A 23714-nucleotide genomic window follows, 5' to 3' on the forward strand; every position below is an offset into this window, starting at 1 on the left:
GGCAGCCAGGGCCACCCACCACCAGGCTCAGCCAATCACAAATATTTTTTTCCCCACAAAAGGGCTTTACTACAGACAGAAACGCTCCACAGCAACCCCCACGTGGTCTGCGGTTGCGAGGCCGGTTGTGCGTAGACAATTTCTCTAAAACGACGGAGGTAGCTTATGGTAGAGAAATTAACATAAAATTATCTGGCAAGAGCTCTGGTGGACATTCCTGCAGTCAGCATGCCAACTGCATGCTCCCTCAAAACTTGAGACATCTGTGGCATTGTGTTGTGTGACAAAACTGTACATTTTAAAGTGGCCTTTTATTGTCCCCCTGCACAAGGTGCACCTGTGTAATGATCATGCTGTTTAATCAGCTTCTTTATGACAACTGTCAGGTGGATGGATTATCTTGGCAAAGGAGAAAAGCTCACTAACAAGGATGTAAACAAATGTGTGCATATGGAACATTTCCTGGATTTTTTTTTCTTCAGCACTTCAAGTTGCATTTATGTTTTTGTTCAGTGTACAAATCTAGAAATATTCTGGTGGTAGAATGCAATGACATTCCAGGTGGTAGAATGCAATCAGTGGTGGAAAAACTACCCAATTGTCACACTTGAGCAAAAGTAAAGATAGCTTAATAGAAAATGACTCAAGTAAAAGTCACCCAGTAAAATACTACTTAAGTAAAAAGTATTTGGTTTTAAATATACCTAAGTATCAAAAGTAAATGTAATTGCTAAAATATACTTAAGTATCAAAAGTAAAAATAATTTCAAATTCCTTTTATGAAGCAAACCGGGACGGCACAATGTGTTTTCTTAATTTACGGATAGCCAGGGACACACTCCAATACTCAGGCCGCCAGATCAGAGGCCGTAGAGATGACCAGGGATGTTCTCTTGATAAGTGTGTGAATTGGACCATTTCCTGTCCTGCTAGGTATTCAAAATGTAATGAGTACTTTTTGGTGTCAGGGAAATTGTATTGAGTAAAAATACATTATTTTCTTTATGAATGTGACGAAGTAAAAGTAAAAGTTGTCAAAAATATAAATAGTAAAGTAAAGTACAGACACTCCCAAAAACAACTCACTCATCGGCCAGTTTATTTGGTACACCACCCCATTTACGAAAATGGATCGCTCTTACAGACAGTGAGTCACGTGGCCGTGACTTGCTATATAAAGCAGGGAGACAGGGATTGAGGCATTCAGTTACTGTTCCATTGAACGTTAGAATGGACAAAACAACTGACGTAAGTGACTTTAAGCATGTTATGATCGTCGGTGCCAGACACTCCTGTTCTCAGAAATGGCCACCTTCCTGGGCTTTTCAGGCACAACAGTGTCTAGAGTTTACCGTGAATGGTGCGACAAACAAAAAAACATCCATTCTGCGGCAGTCCTGTTGGCGAAAACAACTCGTTGATGAGAGGTCAAAAGAGAATGGCAAGAATCGTGCAAGCCAACAGGCGGGCCACAAACAGACAAATAATGACGCAGTACAACAGTGGTGTGCCGAACAGCATCTCAGAACGCACAACTTGTCGATCCTTGTCGGGGATTGGCTATTGCTGCAGACAACCACACCGGGTTCCACTCCTATCAGCTAAAAACAAGAAGCAGCGGCTCCAGTGGGAACATGATCATCAACAATGGACAATCAAGGAGTGGAAAAACATCGCCTGGAGCATGACAGAAAGTTCAGTTTACTTGAGTGGCCTGCTCAGTCCTCAGACCTCAACCCAGTACAGCATCTTTGGGATGAGATGGAATGGGCTGTTCGCAGCATGAATGTATTGCCGTTCAATCTGCAGCAACTGCGTGATGCCATCACGTCAGCATGAACCAGCATCCCTGTGGAACGTTTCAGACAACTTGTAGAATGCCCCGAAAAATTCTGGCTGTTCTGGAGGAAAAGGAGGATCCGACCCGGTGTGTACCTAATAAACTGTCCGGTTAGTGTATATTAGATAAAGAGAATGTTAGCCAACGGATGTCCACAGGGTCTGGATGGGTCAGCAGCAGGTTCGAAGGGGAGATGAGCTCATGACGCACTGTGAAGATCAGCAGAAAAGAAGAAGACTTGAGATGAATGATGTCATTGCGTAAGTGTCACAAATAAAATATTCTCTAGGTATTATTAGTGACATCTTACTTTTTAAGGTGTGATATGAACACACATTCATTGACATGAAACAGATGTTGTATTTCAAGCTGTTTTACCTACAACAGCCGCCCTTTCAGGTTATGTTGGGGCTTCTGTTGGGCTTCTTTTAAATGCGTTGATTTCTGCTTCATCTTCAGGTTGAACTCGCCAAGCTGGGAAAAAACAACTGAATTATTGTCTTTAAAAAGGCTTTGTCATATTGATATATTAAATCATCACTATTTAATTAGTAGAAAATCAAGAGGGACATATATCAAGGTTTTGGTGTTTCTGCCACTGTCTGGGGATGAAATGTATTAACATTTAGAATAGACGCAGACATGCATTCTTCATAGCCAATAGAGGACATCACAAGTTAGTGAAGTACCTTCATAGCAAAGACAGTACTTTGATTCTTTAGAGCAAATGTAGTCTCGAACTCTAAATGTCACAAACCTTTTTCTTTAATTTCTCCTTCATCTCTTCGTCTGTCTTTTTCTGCTCGATCTCCCAGTCAGGCTTTTTCTCAGCCTCTGGTTCAGAGAGGGCAAATAGGTCCGTTGCAGCCACATTCGCCACAGAGTCTGCAAACAGTCTCTGCCATTCTGTCAATGATTTGTCCTCCGCTTCTGGCTCCGTCTTGGGCTCTGGTTCAGAGGGGACCTCAAGGCCTTTTGCAACTGCTTCTGCCAAACGCAGTTTCCACTTTGTCATATAGGCTCTGTTTCTCATGGATAAACCTTGGTTGAATATACATCCTTTTTCTTCCAGTGTTTTCCCTTTTCTCCATTTTCTATTTGGGAATCCTGTTCTAGAGGGTGCCCCAGAATCATTTGTAGCCACCGGAGGGACCACTAAATGCCGTCTCTCACCTTCTATGACTGCATCTCCTTCTGGCACTTTCTTTGTACCTGGCTCAGAGGGGGGCTCCTTGGCAGCCACCCGAGGAGTTTCTTTAAGCTGTCTCAATTCTTGTAGATTATTGCGATTCCTCAAATTAATCCTATAGCGTTGCCTCTTTAGTTGCATTTTTATACTCAACTGGTTTAGTCTGGCAGGCTTTGAGTCTTGGTTTATGCTGGGATGGACAAGTCTGGGCCACACAGTCTCTATGTCCTGTTCAGGGATGTTCAGGGATGGGTCTGGGTCCTGCACTTGTACATCCATGTTTGTGAACTGGGGGTTTCCAGTGGCCTGTGTGTATGCCTGGAAAAACGTTTCTGAAGTGCCATTATAGTAATAAGGTGGGCAGTTGGGGTACAGTGGATAGGGGGGGCACTGTACCAGGGGGCACGGGGGCACTGTACCAGGGGCACTGGTACAGTGGGGCAGGGGCACTGTACCAGGGGGCATGGTACCAGGGGGCACGGTACCAGGGAACACGGTACCAGGGGGAAAGCCACACCCTGGAGGGAAGGCGCTGGCGTATTGGCTGCTGTGGTATGCCATGTACTGAGAGTACTGCACTGAGTCGGTTGCCATCAAAGATGCATGAGGGTGTGTAGGATCGTTGGAGTACGGGTAAAGCCCCAGGAAGCTTTCCTTGTCCCCTTCCCAGTCTTTGTCTCGCTCCCACCATCTCTCTCTGTCCTTGTCTCTCTCAGATCTGTCTCCATCACCATCTTTCTCTGATCCGTCTCTGGTACTAGATAGTATGTTTCTGTCTCTCTCAGATCTGCTCCTGTCCCACTCTCTGTCCCCGTCTCTAGTACTAGGGCATATTTTCCTTTCTGTCTCCCACCATCTATATCTATCCAGCTCTCTGGTACTAGAGTGTCTGTCTCTCTCTCGGTTTCGCTCAGATCTGCCCCCGTCTCTCTCTCGGTCCTGGTCTCTGGCGCTAGAGCGTCTGTCTCTGTCTCTCTCAGATCTGCCCCCGTATCTCTCAGATCTGCCCCAGTCTCTGTCTCTGTCCTGGTCTCTGTCTCTCTTAGATCTGCCCCCGTCTCTCTCTCTGTCCTGGTCTCTGGTGCTAGAGCGTCTGTCTCTCTCAGATCTGCCACCGTCTCTCTCTCTGTCCTGGTCTCTGGTGCTAGAGCGTCTGTCTCTGTCTCTCTTAGATCTGCCCCTGTCTCTCTCTCTGTCCTGGTCTCTGGTGCTAGAGCGTCTGTCTCTGTCTCTCTCAGATCTGCCCCTGTCTCTCTCTCTGTCCTGGTCTCTGGTGCTAGAGCGTCTGTCTCTGTCTCTCTCAGATCTGCCCTTGTATCTCTCTCTGTTTTTCTCAGATCTGCCGCCGTCTCTCTCTCTGTCCTGGTCTCTGGTGCTAGAGCGTTTGTATTCTGTCGTCCACCGATGGCAAGGGGGGCTGGAGTTGGAGCTATCTGATAACAAGGAAATAGTGTGACATTTACTTGAGCATGCTCTCTCCTCTTTATCTTTCCCTTTCTCGCTCTCCTCTTTCTCCTTCTGTTTATCTTTCTCGCTCTCCTCTTCCTCCTTCTGTTTATCTTTCTCGCTCTCCTCTTCCTCCTCATCTTTCTCGCTCTCCTCTTCCTCCTTATCTTTCTCGCTCTCCTCTTCCTCCTTCTGTTTGTCTTTCTCGCTCTCCTCTTTGTCCTTCTCGCTCTCCTCTTTGTCCTTCTCGCTCTCCTCTTTGTCCTTCTCGCTCACCTCTTTGTCCTTCTCGCTCACCTCTTTGTCCTTCTCGCTCACCTCTTTGTCCTTCTTGCTCTCCTCTTTGTCCTTCTTGCTCTCCTCTTTGTCCTTCTTGCTCTCCTCTTTGTCCTTCTTGCTCTCCTCTTTCTCAACCCCCCACACGCTTTCTTTCTTGCCCCCCTTCTTCTCCAGGTCTCTCTTCTTCCCATACAGCCTCTCCTGGATCCTGTCGTTCAGTTGGCCCAACTCCTCCACCCCCAGATCCATCCCAATAGGCTGCAGCAGGCTCTGGATCAGTCCGTACTTCTGCTCATCCTCATCCTCAGGCCTCATTTTCCTTTTCTCCTCCAGCTGTGGAGACATGGACTTATGCCTCTCTTTCCTCTTCTCCTCAACAGGTGGAGACTTGGACTTATGCCTCCCTTTCCTCTTCTCCTCAACAGGTGGAGACTTGGACTTATGCCTCCCTTTCCTCTTCTCCTCAACAGGTGGAGACTTGGACTTATGCCTCCCTTTCCTCTTCTCCTCAACAGGTGGAGACTTGGACTTATGCCTCCCTTTCCTCTTCTCCTCAACAGGTGGAGACTTGGACATATACCTCCCTTTCCTCTTCTCCTCCACCTGTGTAGATTTGGGCTTTTTGTTTTTTGGGCCATCCATAGCCTGGATGAAGCCCAAGCTAAGGCTATGTTGCCCAATCTCTCTTCCTCCACTTTGTAAGAGACTGCGGTCCTGTGGCAGAACGCAACCTGCTGGGACCACTTCACGCAACAGATCCCCAAGCGGATTGGGCTGAACCCCGAGTAGTGTGGGCTGACCCGAGAGTATATTGAACCAACTTGGCGGGAGCTCATCAAACCGGGAGCGCCTTTTGCGAGAGGGCACCTTCCTCTGACTCTTAGAGGTGGTCTCGGGCTGGCCATCAAGTGGAGGCGGCTGACCTTGTGGCAGCTCCTCTCCCATAGAGGGTAAATCCTTGAAATTGTTGACAATCTTTGAGAGCCTGTCGATGTCCACCCCTTTGTTGAGGACATTGAGGAAGTACTGGAAGCCCTTGGCTGCTTTGTCCTGAACAATGGGATAAGGGACCAAACATGAGGAAACATCAACAAATAACCATCCACTGCAACAGCTATATACATTTTAAATGTGTATGCTGGTCCGCTTCCTTAAGAGTGAGGGGACTCAAAACACAATTGATCCCAGATATGCTACATAGTACATACCTCCTTATTCACCGTGGGATTGCGTCGCTGCTCCAATAAAGCCTCCACTTTGAGTTTCAGAGGATGCTCCTCTTCATGGACGTCCAGGGTAAGGTTGCCCTTCATTATGCTGTCTTTGTGCAGGATGGATTCGTTCATCCTCTCCACAAAGCTTTTGACCACTTTGGGCGGATAGAGAACAAGCTTGGGAGGGACCTGCTGGTTGGCAGCCTCCTGGAGTAAATTGAGGAAAATATTGAATGTACCAGTACCACCAGTATCAGAGAATTAAACAAACTATTCTGACCAAAAAGAAAAACATTTGATTTTGAAACCATTCAATTTTGAGATGGGGGTGAAATACAAAGTTGTGCTATATATTCATTGGCTATGTCATAGATCATTTGTAAATGATAACTATTGATACATTACTAGCTCTAACACTTAATCTGCAAAAATGACAAGTTAGTGGATTATGCTGATTTCGGAACCATAAAACATTGTCCCCCATAATCTGCCATGGGGGTGGTGGATGCCTAGTCTCCCTTACAGCCAGATCAGGTGCCTATATAGTGCACACACCATAGACATACAGTGCCTTCGGAAAGTATTCAGACCCCTTGACATTCTCCAAATTTTGTTACGTTACAGCCTTATTCCAAAATTGGCAAAAAATATATAATCCTCAGCAATCTACACACACAATACCGCATACAAATCTGAAATACCTTATTTACATAAGTATTCAGACGCTTTGCTATGAGACTCAAAATTGAGCTCAGGTGTATCCTGTTTCCATTGATCATCCTTGAGATGTTTCAACAACTTGGAGTCCAGCTGTGGTAAATTCAACAGAATGGACATGATTTGGAAAGGCACACAACTGTCCCACAGTTGACAGTGCATGTCACAGCAAAAACCAAACCATGATGTTGAAGGAATTGTCTGTAGAGCAACGAGACAGATCTGGGGAAGGGTAACAAAACATTTTTGCAGCACTGAAGGTCCCCAGGAATACAGTGCCGTCCATCATTCTTAAATAGAAGTTTGCAACCACCAAGACGTTTCCTAGAGTTGGCCGCGAGGCCAGACTGAGCAATCGTGGGAGAAGGGCCTTGGTCAGGGAGGTGACCACGATGGTCACTCTGACAGACCTCTAGAGTCTCTGTGGAGATGGGAGAAACTTCCACTAATCAGGCTTTTGTGGCAGAGTGGCCAGACGGAAGCCACTCCTCAGTAAAAGGTACATGACAGCCCACTTGGAGTTTGCCAAAAGGCACCTAAAGAAACAAGATTCTCTGGTTTGATGAAATGAAGATTGAACTTTTTGGTCTGAATGCCAAGCGTCACGTCTGGAGGAAACCTGGCACCATCCCTATGGTGAAGCATGACGGTGGCAGCATCATGCTGTGGGGATGTTTTTCAGTGGCAGGGACTGGGAGACTAGTCAGGATCGAGGGAAAAAGATGACTGGCGCAAAGTACAGAGAGAGCCTTGATGAAAACCTGCTCCAGAGCGCTCAGGACCTCAGACTGGGACAAAGGTTCACCTTCCAACAGAACAACAACCCTAAACACACAGCCAAGACAACGCAGGAGTTTCTTCGGGACAAGTCTTTGAATGTCCTTGTGTGGCCCAGTCAGAGCCCGGACTTGAACATCTCTGGAGAGACATGAAAATAGCTGTGCAGCAATGCTTCCCATCCAACCTGACAGAGCTTGAGAGGATCTGCAGAGAAGAATGGGAGAAACTCCCCAAATACAGGTGTGCCAAGCTTGTAGAGTCAGACCCAAGAAGACTTGAGGCTGTAATCGCAGCCAAAGGTGCTTCAACAAAGTACTGAGTAAAGGGTCTGAATACTTATGTAAATGTGATTTCAGTTTTTTTTAATGATAAATTAGCAAAAATGCCTAAACCTGTTTTTGCTTTGTCCTCTTGGGGTATTGTGTGTAGATTGATGAGGAGAAAATTGATTTAATCAATTTTAGAATCAGACTAATGTAACAAAATTTGGGGTCTGAATACTTTCCGAAGGCACCGTATATAATTTACACACACACACAGCTCCAGCTCAGAGAGGCCCAGCTTATGAGCTAAATCAGAAGCATATTTGAATTCAGAATGGAAAATGTATGTGTTTATGCAACAAATGTGAATGTATCAAAACAAATCTATTAATCTCTAATCAAACCGAATCGTTTCAAACTAAACCGTATCGTATCAGAGCCCATGTATCTAGATTAGAGGTCGACCGATTATGATTTTTCGCCGCCGATACCGATTACTGGAGGACCCAAAAAAGCCGCTACCGATTAATCGGACAATTTTTTTTACATGTATTTATTTATTTGTAATAATGACAATTACAACAATACTGAATGAACACTTTTAGTGTAACTTAATATAATACATCAATACAATCAATTTAGCCTCAAATAAATAATCAAACATGTTCAATTTGGTTTAAATAATGCAAAAACAAAGTGTTGGAGAAGAAAGTAAAAATGCAATATGCGCCATGTAAAAAAGCTAACGTTTAAGTTCCTTGCTCAGAACATGAGAACATATGAAAGCTGGTGGTTCCTTTTAACATGAGTCTTCAATATTCCCAGGTAAGAAGATTTAGGTTGTAGTTATTATAGGACTATTTCTCTCTATACCATTTGTATTTCATATACCTTTGACTATTGGATGTTCTTATAGGCACTTCAGTATTGCCAGTGTAACAGTATAGCTTCTGTCCCTCTCCTCACCCCTACCTGGACTTGAACCAGGAACACATCGACAACAGCTACCCTCAAAGCATCGTTACCCATCGCTCCACAAAAGCCGCAGCCCTTGCAGAGCAAGGGGAACAACTACTTCAAGGTCTCAGAGCGAGTGACGTCACCGATTGAAACGCTATTAGCGCGCACCCCGCTAACTAGCTCGGGAGTTGATAGGCGTGAAGTCATAAACAGCTCAATGCTTGAAGCACAGCGAAGAGCTGCTGGCAAACGCACGAAAGTGCTATTTGAATGAATGCTTACGAGTCTGCTGCTGCCTACCACCGCTCAGTCAGACTGCTCTATCAAATATCAAATCATATACTTAATTATAACATAACACATAATAACACGAGCCTTTGGTCATTAATATGGTCAAATCCGGAAACTATCATTTCGAAAGCAAAACGTTTATTCTTTCAGTGAAATACGGAACCGTTCCATATTTTATCTAACGGGTGGCATCCATAAGTATAAATATTCCTGTTACATTGCACAACCTTCAATGTTATGTCATAATTACGTAAAATTCTGGCAAATTAGTTCACAACGAGCCAGGCGGCCCAAACTGTTGCATATACCCTGACTCTGCGTGCAATGAACGCAAGAGAAGTGACACAATTTCCCTAGTTTAATATTGCGTGCTACCCTGGATTTCTTTTAACTAAATATGCAGGTTTAATAAAATATACATCTGTGTATTGATTTTAAGAAAGGCATTGATGTTTATGGTTAGGTACATTCGTGCAACGATTGTGCTTTTTTCGCAAATGCGGTTTTGTTAAATTATCGCCCGTTTGGCGAAGTTGGCTGTCTTTGTTAGGAAGAAAGTATTCACACATTTCGCAACGAGCCAGGTGGCCCAAACTGCTGCATATACCCTGACTCTGTTGCACAGAACGCAAGAGAAGTGACACAATTTCCCTAGTTAAAAGAAATTCATGTTAGCAGGCAATATTAACTAAATATGCAGGTTTAAAAATATATACTTGTGTATTGATTTTAAGAAAGGCATTGATGTTTATGGTTAGGTACACATTGGTGCAACGACAGTGCTTTTTTTGCGAATGCTCTTGTTAAATCACCCGTTTGGCGAAGTAGGCTGTGATTCAATGATAAATTAACAGGCAACGCATCGATTAAATTCAACGCAGGACAAGCTAGATAAACTAGTAATATCATCAACCATGTGTAGTTAACTAGTGATTATGTTAAGATTGATTGTTTTTTATAAGATATATTTAATACTAGCTAGCAACTTACCTTGGCTCCTTGCTGCACTCGCATAACAGGTAGTCAGCCTGCCATGCAGTCTCCTCGTGGAGTGCAATGTAATCGGTCATAATCGGTGTCCAAAAATGCGGTTCACCGATTGTTATGAAAACTTGAAATCGGCCCTAATTAAATCGGTCATTCCGATTAATCGGTCGACCTCTAATCTAGATACATATCGAATCGTCTTGAAAGGGAAAGATGCACATCCCTATTGTATTTATGTATATGTGGTGAAGTTGTACTGTTGAGTTTGTGATGTAAGACAAATATCCTGAAAGGGACACACAAAGAATTATGATGTATGATGCTGATCAAGCCTACGTTGTCCCTGAATACTGATCTAAGGTCAGTTTAGTATTTTTACCTGTAAATAGTTAATGGGACAGGTTTATGGGTAACTGATTGTAGATCTTCACTTGGGGGTTATTCTACTGCCTCTCAGTCTATGTAATGGAACAGAACAGTGCATCAATCATCAGGAAATAAATCTATTCATCAATACAGATGTAACAAGCACATACCTTTGAGCGACATTCATTGGTCCATGCCCGCTTTCTCAAAATGCTATTCAACCTCTCTTTAAGAGTAACATCCTTATTGGAAACATTTTCTGTTAACATCTCAAGGTCCTTGTCCTTCGTCTTCTGTTTACGAATGGCCTTTGATTCAGGTCCAACCAATTCCATAGCAAGAGCAGCTTTTTTGCGGGCAATCTGTTCCTCTATGATCTCCAGCTCCATCCTCTTACGAAGGAGCTCCCGGTCCTCCACACTGAGCTCCACAGGATCTCCATCAACGTCACCATCTGTGTCTGGGGAGAAGGGAGCACCGCTACCCCTCAATGAGTCCTCGCTCCAGTCTCCGGAAGATGGGTCCATGATGTAGCTCATATCAGAGGAAGTACCATACTCCTCCCAACCTTCTCTAGTCCTCCTCATGCTGGAGTATTCACTGTAGGGCTCTCTGGCCATAGCCTGGCCGTTGTCTCTCGTCTCAAGGTCATCGTCCCATTGCCCTGAGCTCGGTTCTCCATACTCCCTCCTCTGACTGCATGTCTCTGGTTCTTCATACACCCTCCACTGACTGCATGTCTCTGGTTCTTCATACTCCCTCCTCTGACTGCATCTCTCTGGTTCTTCATACTCCCTCCTCTGACTGCATCTCTCTGGTTCTTCATACTCCCTCCTCTGACTGCATCTCTCTGGTTCTTCATACTCCCTCCTCTGACTGCATCTCTCTGGTTCTTCATACTCCCTCCTCTGACTGCATCTCTCTGGTTCTTCATACTCCCTCCTCTGACTGCATATCTCTGGTTCTCCATACTCCCTCTGGTGACTGTGCCTCTCTGGATACATTGGGTACATTCTGCCAAGGTGCCTGAGCTGAACTGATACTCCAGGTTCACTGCAGAGAATAAAATGGTGGTGAACTGTACTGTGTGTCTGGGTGACATCTATATAACACTAACGTTAAGCATGTGATGAATATAAACATGTTTGTCGTTGATTATGCTATATTGGATGTTCTTTGCCCAGATATCCATGTTCAAGGCAAGACATAAGGACTCAAAGTAATTAACAGGCTTCTAACAAACAAGTTCCAATATATAGGTAGCTAAATTTGACTTATATAATGCTAACCTGCTTGTAAGATATTGTTTTGAATGTCAGCTGAAATGTGCTAGTTAGTCATCTAATTTTCAGAGCAGGCCCGCATATAGCTTGCTACCTAAATATTGTAAGATGTAAGCATGCCAGGTAGGGGAATATAGACAAATATATAAAATAGCCAAATCTAAAGTCACGTCGTCACTTAAAAGGTTCAAGCGTCGAAAGTAATAATTGTTTACCTCCAGTCTGCGCTAATGCTACCTTCGCGCAGGCCTTTGTGTTCTCCGTCTCGTTCTGGAGCTTGAGGGTTCAGATAACTTGCACGTACACAATCAGAGTCTGAAAAATCGAAGTGCTTTGACTTGGAAATACTATTGTATATTGTTCAATTGTTAGAACGGCAACTGATCAAACAATAAACTCGTTTCCAGGCCCCTACTTCGAATTAAATCATTTCAGCTTCATAGGATCAAAAATCCAACACTGCCACCAATAGGGCAGAATGCGAAAGTGCATGAGATTTTCTAATACAAAACCAATGGAAGTCGTCCCTGAAAAGGAATGTGAAGCTCAATGCGTTGAAGTTACTTTGAAATATGATACACTACACACTTACAATATTAGACAGAATATTTTATTCAATTGCATATTTACAAAGTGAAAGATGATCTATAGAAATAGGATGACTGAATGAACCGGGGAATGAAACAAGGGCAGTTCTTACTTTTAGCTATCAGGCATGAGAACTTACAAACATAATGCCGTCATTAGTCTTTTCATCACATTGATACACATGTACTATGTCTAAGGCCAGGTGTTTTTCCTGACCCCATGACCAGACCAAGTAAACTCCACGCCCTTATTTGGTTTATAACAGGCGAATTGTCTCTGGCAGCCAAATACTCCATCTAAATTGAGGTACGGTTCTAGAAACATAAAGCCATCTACTTTCATATGCAAAATATACATTTACTCTAGTGTTATATAAGCAATAAGGCCAGAGGATGAGTGGTATATGGTCAATATACCACGGCTAAGGACTTCTCTTATGTACGACGCAACACGGAGTGCCTGGACACAGCCCTTAGCAGTGGTATATTGGCCATAATCACAAACCCCAGAGGAGCCTTATTGCTATTATAAACTGGTTACCAACATAATTAGAGCAGTAAAACTAAATGTTTAGTCATACCTGTGGTATACGGTCTGATATACCATGGCTTTCAGCCAATCAGAATTCAGGCCTCAAAAACCACCCAGTTTATAAAACCGGTTTTAACACAGTTGCAGCTGACAGTATTTTTCAGTGATGAGTTTGTGGCGTCCATCATCCGTTTACACACAGGTTTTTGGAGACGCAGATCGCTAATTAGCACAGGTAGTCAACTGTCTTCTGAACGTTTTCCGTAAACAAGCACTGTAACATGGAAATATGGCCGTGTGGGAACCCTAACCCAATAAACGTGCGTTGTATTTCTCCACTGATATGAAAGATAGTTCCTTACGTTTCCAAAATCGTACCGCAAACGATGCGTGAAACTATGCATGTTAACATTTAGTGCAAGTGTCGGGGCTCTTAATAAAACTCCCTAGGCCAGAAGATACTATCGTCAATAGACGCTAAAGGTACTTAGCATATATGAATGGCCTAGGCCCTACCACATACACACAATACCAATAAATTACACTGAAAATAACTTCAATATGAAGCATTTAAGGACAAGGCTCAACTTTAACAAATCCATTGCTAGTGTCATTACAAATCTATAAATGGTTGATAGGTAACAATGTAAGCCAACTGATGTCCATAGGGTCTGGATGGGTCAGCAGCAGGTTCTATTCTAGTGGGAGATGAGATCATGATGCCCAGTGAAGATCTGCAGAAAAGAGAAAGAGTTGAGACGAATGGCTTGCTATGATAGAATACAATCATGTTCTCTTGAAACCGATGTATTTCTGGTGTTTTTACTTACAACAGCTAGCCATCCTTTGAGGCTATGTTAGGCGTGCCCATCTTCAGGTTGAACTCTTCAAGTTGAGGAACATTTAAGAAATTCAATGTCATTAAAAGGCTTTGCCATAACAAGGACAAAATGTGGTTGAATGGTGAACGCCAAGTCATAGGTAGATAAAAGGTCAACATAACCTCATCTTAGTGAAAACATGGGTATTTCAGATAACCAAGGGAGAACTTGTTGTTTCTCCCCTTGTCTCTTTCTCAGCCTCTGGTTCAGAGAGGAAGCCAGGGCCCATTTGCCGCTCCCACAAGGTCTGCTAGCAGTTTCTCGCCATCTTTAATTGCGTTGTCCTCTCCTCCTCGGCCTTTGGTTCCAAGAGGGCCCTTTGCAGACACTTTCTCCACATGATCTGCAAGCAGTTTCTCCTCTTCTAATGTAGTTTCTTCCTCTCTTTCTGGTTCCTTGTTGGGCCCTGGTTCAGAGGGAAGCCCAGAGTCATTTGTAGCCACCTGAGGAACTACTTTCTCTATTGTGTCTACAAGCAGTTCCTCCCCTTCTGTCATTCCTCCCTCCCCTTCCATCTTGGGTGCTGGTTCAGAATTGGCTTCAATGCCTTCAGCATCTGCTTTTGCCTTTGACAGTTTCCCCCTTGTCAAATAGGTTCTGTGTACCCTTGTGAATATCTCTCCTTTTTCCTCTAGTGTTTTCTTATTTTTCTTTTTCTTGGGCTTTGGCTCAGAGGGGTTCCCAGAGTCCTTTGCCTCTAAAGGAGGCACTTTCTCCTTAGTGTCTACCAATGGTCTCTTCCATTTGTACTGGCAAGCCTTGTTCCTCCTCTTTGCAAGATGCTTCTTCTTCCCTTTTATCTTGTACTGATGCCTCTTTAAACATCTGATTAGAATCATCATGAAGATACCTGGATACAACTCTTTTTTTCTTGGGGCACATTTCAGAGGGGGCCACAGGGTCCATTGCAGTCACCTGAGGAGCCACTTTCTCTGCAGTGTCAGCATGTGGTTTCTCACCTTCTGGTTCTTTCTTAGGCCCTGTTTCAGATGGTGTCTCCAAATTCTTTGCAGCTTCCTGAGGGACCACTTCTTTAGCAGTGTCAGCATGTAGTTTCTCCCGATCTATCCTTGCTTCTCCTTCTTGGTCTTTCTTGGGCTCCGGTTCAAAGGGGAAGTGAGGGGCCACTTTCCCTGCTGCAAGCAATCGCTTTCTTTTGCGCTGGTGAGCCATATTCCTCCTCTTCTCAAGCCATTTCATATTATACTGACACTTCCTTAGATGACAGTGATAACTCTTAATGAATATACCTGTGAAGAATATATTGTTTCTCCTCTTTGCTTTCTTCTTGGACCCTGGTTCAGAGGGGGACTTTTTGTCGCTGTCCGAGTGGTCAATACCGCGGGGGACTTCTTTGTCGCCATCTGACAGGACACTTTCACTACGGCTTCTGCATGCTTCTGTGTCTTTTCCTTGTGGTTGCTAGCATGCTGGGTGTATGTGAGATGGTGGTTGCTAGCGGGTTGGATATATGTGCATCTCTGACTTAAGACTGCTGGAGTGCTGGGTAGATGTGAGCTGGAGGTTGCTAGTAGCAGGCTGGGTAGATGTGAGCTGGAGGTTGCTAGTAGCAGGCTGGGTAGATGTGAGCTGGAGGTTGCTAGTAGCAGGCTGGGTAGATGTGAGCTGGAGGTTGCTAGTAGCAGGCTGGGTAGATGAGAGCTGGAGGTTGCAAGTAGCAGGCTGGGTAGATGAGAGCTGGAGGTTGCAAGTAGCAGGCTGGGTAGATGTGAGCTGGAGGTTGCTAGTAGCAGGCTGGCTAGATGTGAGCTGGAGGTTGCTAGTAGCAGGCTGGCTAGATGTGAGCTGGAGGTTGCTAGTAGCAGGCTGGGTAGATGTGAGCTGGAGGTTGCTAGCAGGCTGGGTGTATGCGTATGTCTGGTTTAAGGCTGTGGTTCCATTAGAGTAATATGGGGGGGAGCTGGGGTAGGGTGAATCCCCAGGGGGGTTAGGTAGGAGGGGCTTGTTACCAGGCAGCATGGCACCAGAGGGCATGATTCCAGGAAGCATGGTACCAGGGGACATAATACCAGGAAGCGTGGTATCAGGGGGCATGGTAAGGCAATGGTGTAGGGGCTGCTATGGTATGCCATATACTGAGAGTACTGGGTGGGGGAGTAGGTTACCATCATAGATGCACGAGGAGGATGAGAAACAGGGTATATAGGGTCCATGGAGTATGAGTAGAGCTCAATTGAGCTGTCTATGGACTCATCCCCATACCAATCCCTCTCAGATCTCTCTATGTCCCAGTCTCTAGTAATAGCGTGGTTGTCGGTGTCCCAGTCGCTGTTCCAGTTCGTGGTCCTAGAACGTTCGTCTCCGGTCCTTTGCAGCCACCTGTCTATGTCGTTGTCTATCTCTCGGTTTCTGTCTCTCTCAGATCTGTATCTGTCCCGGTCTCTCTCTCGGCCTCCATCAGTCTTTCTCTGGGTCTCTGTCCCCGTGTCTCTCAGATCTGTATCTGCCCGACTTTCCCAGATCTGTCCCGGTCTCTCTCTTGGCCTCCGTCCCAGTCTTTCTCTGGGTCTTTGTCCCCATCTTTATCTCTGTTCCTTTCTGATCTGTTAGTTTCTCTGACTACTGGTATGTCCTTGTCTCTCTCTCTGGTACTAGAGTGTCTGTGTCCATCTCCCTTTCGGTTTCTCTCAGATCTGTCCCTTTCTCTGACTCGGTCCTTGTCTCTGGTACGAGAGCATCTTTGCCCGTATCTCTCTCTCGCAGGACTGTCCCCTTTTCTGACTCTGTCCTTGTCTTCCTCTGTCCCCGTCTCTGGTACTAGAGTGTCTGTGCCCATCTCTCTCTCCATCTCTTTCAGATCTCTCCATTTCTCTGACTATATCCTCTTCCCCCCCTCTGTCCTTGTCTCTGGTACCAGAGTGTCGGTGCCAGTCCCTCTCAGATCTGTCCCTTTGTCTCTCTATGTCCCATACCCTGTTACTAGAGCTGCTGTATTCAACGGTCATGTTTGAGTGCTGGTTTAGAAGGGGGCTAGGGCTGGCGCGGTCTGATGGTAATGAGGAAGTACTGAGATGTTTAAATGAAGGCTCGCTCTCCTTTTTCTCTTTTCCCTTCTCATTCTTGAACTCTTTCCCTTTCAAGTCTCCCATCTTCCCATACAACCTGTCATTGGTCCTGTCTGTCAGCTGACCCAACTCCTCAACCCCCAAGTCCAGCCCAACGATCTCCAGCAGGGTCTGCATCTGCTCGTACCGCTGCTCATCCTCAAGCCTCACCTTCTTCTCCTCAACTGGAGAAGACTTGGATCTACTGCTGGAGTCAACATGACCCTCGGGCAGAGACGGCCAAACTTGTGGTAGCTCCTTGCCCACAATGAGTAACCCATTTTTGTTGTTGACGATCTTTGAGAGCTTGTTGATGTCCACCCCTTCATTGAGGACATTGAGGAAGCGCTGGAAGCCTGTGGCTGCTATGTCTTTCTCCTGTGTCCTGAGTGAATGAACTGGCCTCTGATTATGCCGTTTATCATTCAGGACCACCTAACAGGAAACATATGATGAAATATCAATGAATATCTAACCACTTCAGCTATAAACAAACTAGTGCTGGGCGATTAACCAACATTTTGGGTATTTTTCTTTTTTTAAACTAATTGACCGACTACGTTCAATTACTGGAATACCACGTCGTACAGTTTTTTTTAGTAGGGAATTAGTAGGGAAATGTAGTTTCCAACAGGCCAGCATGCTTTAGCGCATAACTACAATGACCATAATCCATCTACTTGTCTGGTCTGTTTCTTTTACGCCATCTATTGGAGAAGAATCCACAATTGTGAGGTGATATAGAGAGCAGCTGTTGCTTCGTGAGGCATCTCTACCTGAAAATACATAATCTAGTTGGTATTCAGCAGTCATAAAAGTATGCCTTATTTACTTTGAAGAACTACGAAATAGTGATTTTGTAAGACAGCATAGGCAGAAGCTCTATAGAGATGAGATGATGACTTGGAATGAAATAAGGTCATCAAATAAAACAAATGTAATATACACAAATGAAATATTTTATTAAATTAAAGTAATGTGAATAAATGATGGTTAATAAGTGATAAGCAGTAATTGGCAGTCACTACCATCATGGAACTTTTATTAAATGTTTTACTCTGTTAGAACATCCAACCCACATAATCCACAATGCATTTAATGTTCAAAAATAATAATAATCGAAACCGAAAAAGCACTAATCGCTCAGCACTAAAACAAACAAAATGTGTATGATCTGCTTGCATCATCAACACCGCCCATCAAACGTATCCTTCATTTACGTATCACTTATGTGTTTATCTGAATGTCACAATGAATGCATTTGGTTGCATTTTACTCATATTGACTCATTCGGCAATGATTGGCTTTTAGCTGGCTAGTTATGCTACAAGTTCTCAATGACTGTTCGCATGCTAGGTAGCAATTAATGCATCAGGTGGTTGACAAGGATAACACTAATATAGCGGTGACATTTTAGAAAAAAACTATAGGCCTATAAGAACACAAAAAATATTATGAAGCGTACAATTAAGTAGGCACTTCATATCCTGCCTATTTGGGATGGGTGTCAATCGCAGAAATCAATTGTATAAATTGGGGGCCATGGTTTTCTTGACTTCCTTCTTATGATACTTTTGCAGACCTCTATGTTTTGTTATGGCTACATACCTCCTCATTGTCGGGATAGCGTCGCTGGTTCATTAAAGCCTTCACTCTCAGAGGACGGGCCTCTTCATTTTCTAGGGGAGCACTAATCATCAGCTCCAACGCTCGCATCTTGTTTTGTTTCTTCAGCTTGGCAGGGGTATCCTGGAGGAAAATAGACAATATTTTAGTATGTGTAATGCAGGTCTCAAAACTGATATAAGGTCAGTTTCTGTTTACCTCTTAGACTCTTAATGGCTTTGGGTAACTGATCTTAGATCTGTGTTTGGAGAAAAGGGGGTCTGCTGCTAAGTCCATGTAGCAGAAACAGAATCCAAACATCAGGAAAGATCTGATGGTCACCCTGATGAAGGCTGTTGTAGTCGCAACGCATTGGTGGATTTTTTATTTTTGCTATGCATAAGCCATAAACAATAAAAAGCTTTAAATGTTTTACGCTACACGCTAGTGCCTTGATTGTTTTGGACAAAGGCTTTTTTGGCATTGTTTACTATCCATGATCAACTTCTTTTGGATCTATCAGGGAAGATTTATTCATAACAGTGTTGAGATCAATTCGGAATTTAATTCAATTCAACACATGAATTGAAATTCGAATTTGAATTGTTAACACCCAACAGGAAGCAGATTTTTTTTATAAAGTAGAATTTTAAATAAATTAAACTTAGATATGGACATATGAGTCTCAATCCTTTGACAAATACTTTGCCAAAATCACCTGACACCTCTTACTAAAGAATAGATACCATTTTAAATGTTAGTTTGATTGTAACTCAATGATGTCAAACAGTATTTTGTTTGTATTTTTGTCATGAAATGTTTCTTCCATTTTGGAGTGTTTGACTAAATGCATTCTGAGAAATGTATGTTTTTCTATTATAAACATTTATTAACACGTAAAGTGAATGATTCATAATTAGAGAACCTACATAACTAACTTTGAATATCTCCAGGCCACTGTAATTAGTTTTAGGAGGATGAGTTTAAAAAATGAAATGTTTTAAGAACATGTTTTTCCCAGGGGTCTAGCAGTATAGCATTTTTGTCGCACTGCTTTGCTTTATCTTGGCATAGTCGCAGTTGTAAATGAGAACTTGTCTCAACTGGCCTACCTGGTTAAATAAAGATTAAAAAATAATAATAAAAATAATAATAATAGCACTTACCCACCTTGCGTCTTATTTCCCGACCCTAAACTGTGCCCTAAACTCTTGAACGCGCCGTGCTTGGCCAGCTCTCTTGCTATCTCTCTCAGAATGACCTTCTTGATCCTAATCAGTCAGGTTTCAAGACTGGGCATTCAACTGAGACTGCTCTTCTCTGTGTCACGGAGGCTCTCCGCACTGCTAAAGCTAACTCTCTCTCCTCTGCTCTCATCCTTCTAGACCTATCTGCTGCCTTTGATACCGTGAACCATCAGATCCTCCTCTCCACCCTCTCCGAGCTGGGCATCTCTGGCACCGCGCACGCTTGGATTGCGTCCTACCTGACAGGTCGCTCCTACCAGGTGGCGTGGCGAGAATCTGTCTCCGCACCACGTGCTCTCACCACTGGGGTCCCCCAGGGCTCTGTTCTTGGCCCACTCCTATTCTCGCTATACACCAAGTCACTTGGCTCTGTCATATCCTCACATGGTCTCTCATATCATTGCTATGCAGATGACACACAATTAATCTTCTCCTTTCCCCCTTCTGACAACCAGGTGGCGAATCGCATCTCTGCATGTCTGGCAGACATATCAGTGTGGATGACGGACCACCACCTCAAGCTGAACCTTGGCAAGACGGAGCTGCTCTTCCTCCCGGGGAAGGACTGCCCGTTCCATGATCTCGCCATCACGGTTGACAACTCCCTTGTGTCCTCCTCCCAGAGTGCTAAGAGCCTTGGCGTGACCCTGGACAACACCCTGTCGTTCTCCACCAACATCAAGGCGGTGACCCGATCCTGTAGGTTCATGCTCTACAACATTCGCAGAGTACGACCCTGCCTCACACAGGAAGCGGCGCAGGTCCTAATCCAGGCACTTGTCATCTCCCGTCTGGATTACTGCAACTCGCTGTTGGCTGGGCTCCCTGCCTGTGCCATTAAACCCCTACAACTCATCCAGAACGCCGCAGCCCGTCTGGTATTCAACCTTCCCAAGTTCTCTCACGTCACCCCGCTCCTCCGCTCTCTCCACTGGCTTCCAGTCGAAGCTCGCATCCGCTACAAGACCATGGTGCTTGCCTACGGAGCTGTGAGGGGAACGGCACCTCCGTACCTTCAGGCTCTGATCAGGCCCTACACCCAAACAAGGGCACTCCGTTCATCCACCTCTGGCCTGCTCGCCTCCCTACCTCTGAGGAAGCACAGTTCCCGCTCAGCCCAGTCAAAACTGTTCGCTGCTCTGGCACCCCAATGGTGGAACAAGCTCCCTCACGACGCCAGGACAGCGGAGTCAATCACCACCTTCCGGAGACACCTGAAACCCCACCTCTTCATGGAATACCTGGGATAGGATAAGGTAATCCTTCTAACCCCCCCCCCCTTAAAAGATTTAGATGCACTATTGTAAAGTGGTTGTTCCACTGGATATTATAGGTGAATGCACCAATTTGTAAGTCGCTCTGGATAAGAGCGTCTGCTAAATGACTAAAATGTAAAATGTAATGTAATTTTCCCAAATAGGAGGGAATTTCCATGGTTGGTAGACAGTTGCGTCGCCGAGCAGTGCCCAGGAAAAAATTCAATTGATGGATGCTACCCGCCTCCCATCCAAATCAAACATAGATTCCAATTTCTGTTTTTGCTTTACGCGCACACCTGTGTTTCCCACCTGTTTGGCCTAACTAATCAGCCTCGCAATACGGGCGCGGTGCTGCAACAGACAGGAAGTAGAAATTGAGTGTGTGTGAGCAAACATTTGCGCAAACATTGAAATCCATCATTGATTAATAGTAATTTCAGCGTGACTTTATCTTGAACGCTTCTCCAATGTCAAGCCCCAAGACGGAATGTTAAATAAATTTACTTACACGTTATTAACTGTATACATGACGGCGAGCTGGTACGGCTACAATATGTCAAACACAGTTTTGGTAACCATGCATGATGTCAACATGAACATAATGATGTATGGAATAAATTAAGGGGAATTTGACACAAATCTCGATTTTTGCATGAACTATCCCTTTAATTAAAATGTAATTCTGCTTCCTGTGGAGTATGGCCAATTCAAATCTAATACTTTGATGGGAATTAAAGACCAATTAGCAATTCAGAATTGACCCCAACACTGATTAATAAATACAGCACTAATAGGTACATACCTTACTAAAAATGTCCAGCACCCTCCGTTTAAGAGGTAGGCATATGCGTGAGGACTGGTCCGCGACATTACTGTTGAATGTTGTATTGTTCGCCTTCCTCTGTTCAGACATGGCCTTCGCTGTTGCGTATGCAGTCTGTGTTTTAGGCATGTCCTTAGCTCCGCGTTTAATCTTTTGCATAGCAAGAACAGCTCTCTTCTCTATGACCTCCAGGTCCTCCACACTGAGCTCCACAGGATCTCCAACATCCCCATCTGTGTCTGGGGAGAAGGGAGCACCGCTACCCCTCAATGAGCCTTCGCTCCAGTCTCTGGACGATGGGTCCATGATGTAGCTCATATCAGAGGAAGCACCATACTCCTCCCAACCTTCTCTACTCCTCCTCATGCTGGAGTATTCACTGTAGGGCTCTCTGGCCATAGCCTGGCCGTTGTCTCTCTTAAGGCTATCGTTCCATTGTCCTGAGCTCGGTTCTCCATACTCCTTCCGCCGACTGTACCCCTCTAGTTCTCCATACTCCCTGCGCTGACTGCATCTCTCTGGTTCTTCATACTCCCTCCGCTGACTGCATCTCTCTGGTTCTTCATACTCCCTCCGCTGACTGCATCTCACACTTACTCCATACTCCTGCCGACTGCATCTCTCTGGTTCTCCATACTCCTTCCTCTGACTGCATCTCTCTGGTTCTTCATACTCCCTCCTCTGACTGCATCTCTCTGGTTCTTCATACTCCCTCCGCTGACTGCATCTCACACTTACTCCATACTCCTGCCGACTGCATCTCTCTGGTTCTCCATACTCCTTCCTCTGACTGCATCTCTCTGGTTCTTCATACTCCCTCCTCTGACTGCATCTCTCTGGTTCTTCATACTCCCTCCGCTGACTGCATCTCACACTTACTCCATACTCCTGCCGACTGCATCTCTCTGGTTCTCCATACTCCTTCCTCTGACTGCATCTCTCTGGTTCTTCATACTCCCTCCTCTGACTGCATCTCTCTGGTTCTTCATACTCCCTCCGCTGACTGCATCTCTCTGGTTCTCCATAGTCCCTCCGCCGACTGTACCTCTCTGGTTCTCCATACTCCACCCGCTGACTGCATCTCTCTGGTTCTCCATACTCCTTCCGCCGACTGCATCTCTCTGGTTCTCCATACTCCCTCCTCTGACTGCATCTTTCTGGTTCTTCATACTCCCTCCTCTGACTGCACCTTTCTGGTTCTTCATACTCCCTCCTCTGACTGCACATCTCTGGTTCTCCATACTCCACCCTCTGACTGCATATCTCTGGTTCTCCATACTCCCTCTGGTGACTGTGCCTCTCTGGATACATTCTGCCAAGGTGCCTGAGCTGGACTGACACTCCAGGTTCACTGCAGAGAATAAAATGGTGGTGAACTGTACTGTGTGTCTGGGTGACAACTATATAACACTAATGTTAAGTATGTGATGAATAAACATGTTTTGTCGTTGATTATGCTATATTGGATGTTCTTTGCCCAGATATGCACGTTCAAGGCAAGACATAAGGCCTCAAACGAATTAACAGGGTTTTAAACAAACAAGTTGAGTTCCAATATATAAGTAGTTGCATTTGTCTTCTGTAATGCTAACTTAGCTTACTTGTACGTTATTGTTCTGAATGTCAGCTGAAATGTGCTAGCGTTAGCCATAGTTTACTACCTAGCTAGTTTGTAATGTTCTTTTCAGAGCAGGTTGGTATATACCTTGCTAGCTAACGATTGTAAATGCAAGCATGCCAGATAGAATACCGACAAATACATGAAATTGCCACATTGAAATGGTCACATTGCATATTTTCCATAATAAGTGTTGGCAAACATTGACTATAGCTAATGATTGCCTACCTCGAGTCACACGCAGGCTTATGTGTTCGCCGTCTCATTCTGGATCTTGTAGGGTCAAACAATTTGCATACCAGTCTCTCTTAAAAATCGCTTTGCTTTGATTTTAATATAAATTGTATAGATCGGGTTAAGTTTGTTATAAAGGCAACTGGTCAACCAACATAAACTCGTTTCTTGTCTACTTCGTCTATAGTTCTGTATTCAGCTTCATAGGATCCACATTCCAATCCTGCCACCAATAGGACAGAGTGCGA

General features: G+C 44.6%; 2 protein-coding genes across 4 annotated transcripts; both read right to left on the bottom strand.

Moving 5' to 3' along the window:
• Positions 1-1082: 1082 nt before the first annotated feature.
• LOC106588043 (uncharacterized) lies at positions 1083-12071 on the bottom strand. Of its 3 annotated transcripts, none has more exons than XR_006761562.2 (6): positions 11831-12071; positions 10503-11385; positions 5963-6175; positions 2598-5804; positions 2151-2314; positions 1083-2049 (listed from the first exon to the last, which is right to left on the bottom strand). XR_006761562.2 is itself a non-coding variant. In XM_045706416.2 (6 exons), the coding sequence occupies exons 2-6, from the start codon at positions 11343-11345 to the stop codon at positions 2040-2042; spliced, it is 4365 nt and encodes a 1454-aa protein (XP_045562372.2). In that variant the 5' UTR covers positions 11346-11385; positions 11831-12071; the 3' UTR covers positions 1083-2039. The 3 variants fall into 3 exon arrangements, 2 of the variants coding, with proteins under 2 accessions (XP_045562372.2, XP_045562374.2); XM_045706416.2 differs by having other exon boundaries at positions 2223-2314; XM_045706418.2 differs by having other exon boundaries at positions 2219-2314; positions 11831-12070.
• A 132-nt stretch (positions 12072-12203) lies between these two features.
• Positions 12204-23700, bottom strand: LOC106586544 (uncharacterized). Its single transcript, XM_014173958.3, has 5 exons — positions 23461-23700; positions 21594-22965; positions 18289-18429; positions 13565-17115; positions 12204-13468 (listed from the first exon to the last, which is right to left on the bottom strand). Exons 1-4 carry the CDS (start codon positions 23496-23498, stop codon positions 16264-16266), a joined length of 2403 nt encoding a protein of 800 aa, XP_014029433.3. The 5' UTR covers positions 23499-23700; the 3' UTR covers positions 12204-13468; positions 13565-16263.
• Between the last annotated feature and the right edge of the window lie 14 nt (positions 23701-23714).

This window comes from Salmo salar, chromosome 02 (assembly GCF_965601325.2).
Source record: "Salmo salar chromosome 02, fSalSal1, whole genome shotgun sequence".
Taxonomy (NCBI): domain Eukaryota; kingdom Metazoa; phylum Chordata; class Actinopteri; order Salmoniformes; family Salmonidae; genus Salmo; species Salmo salar.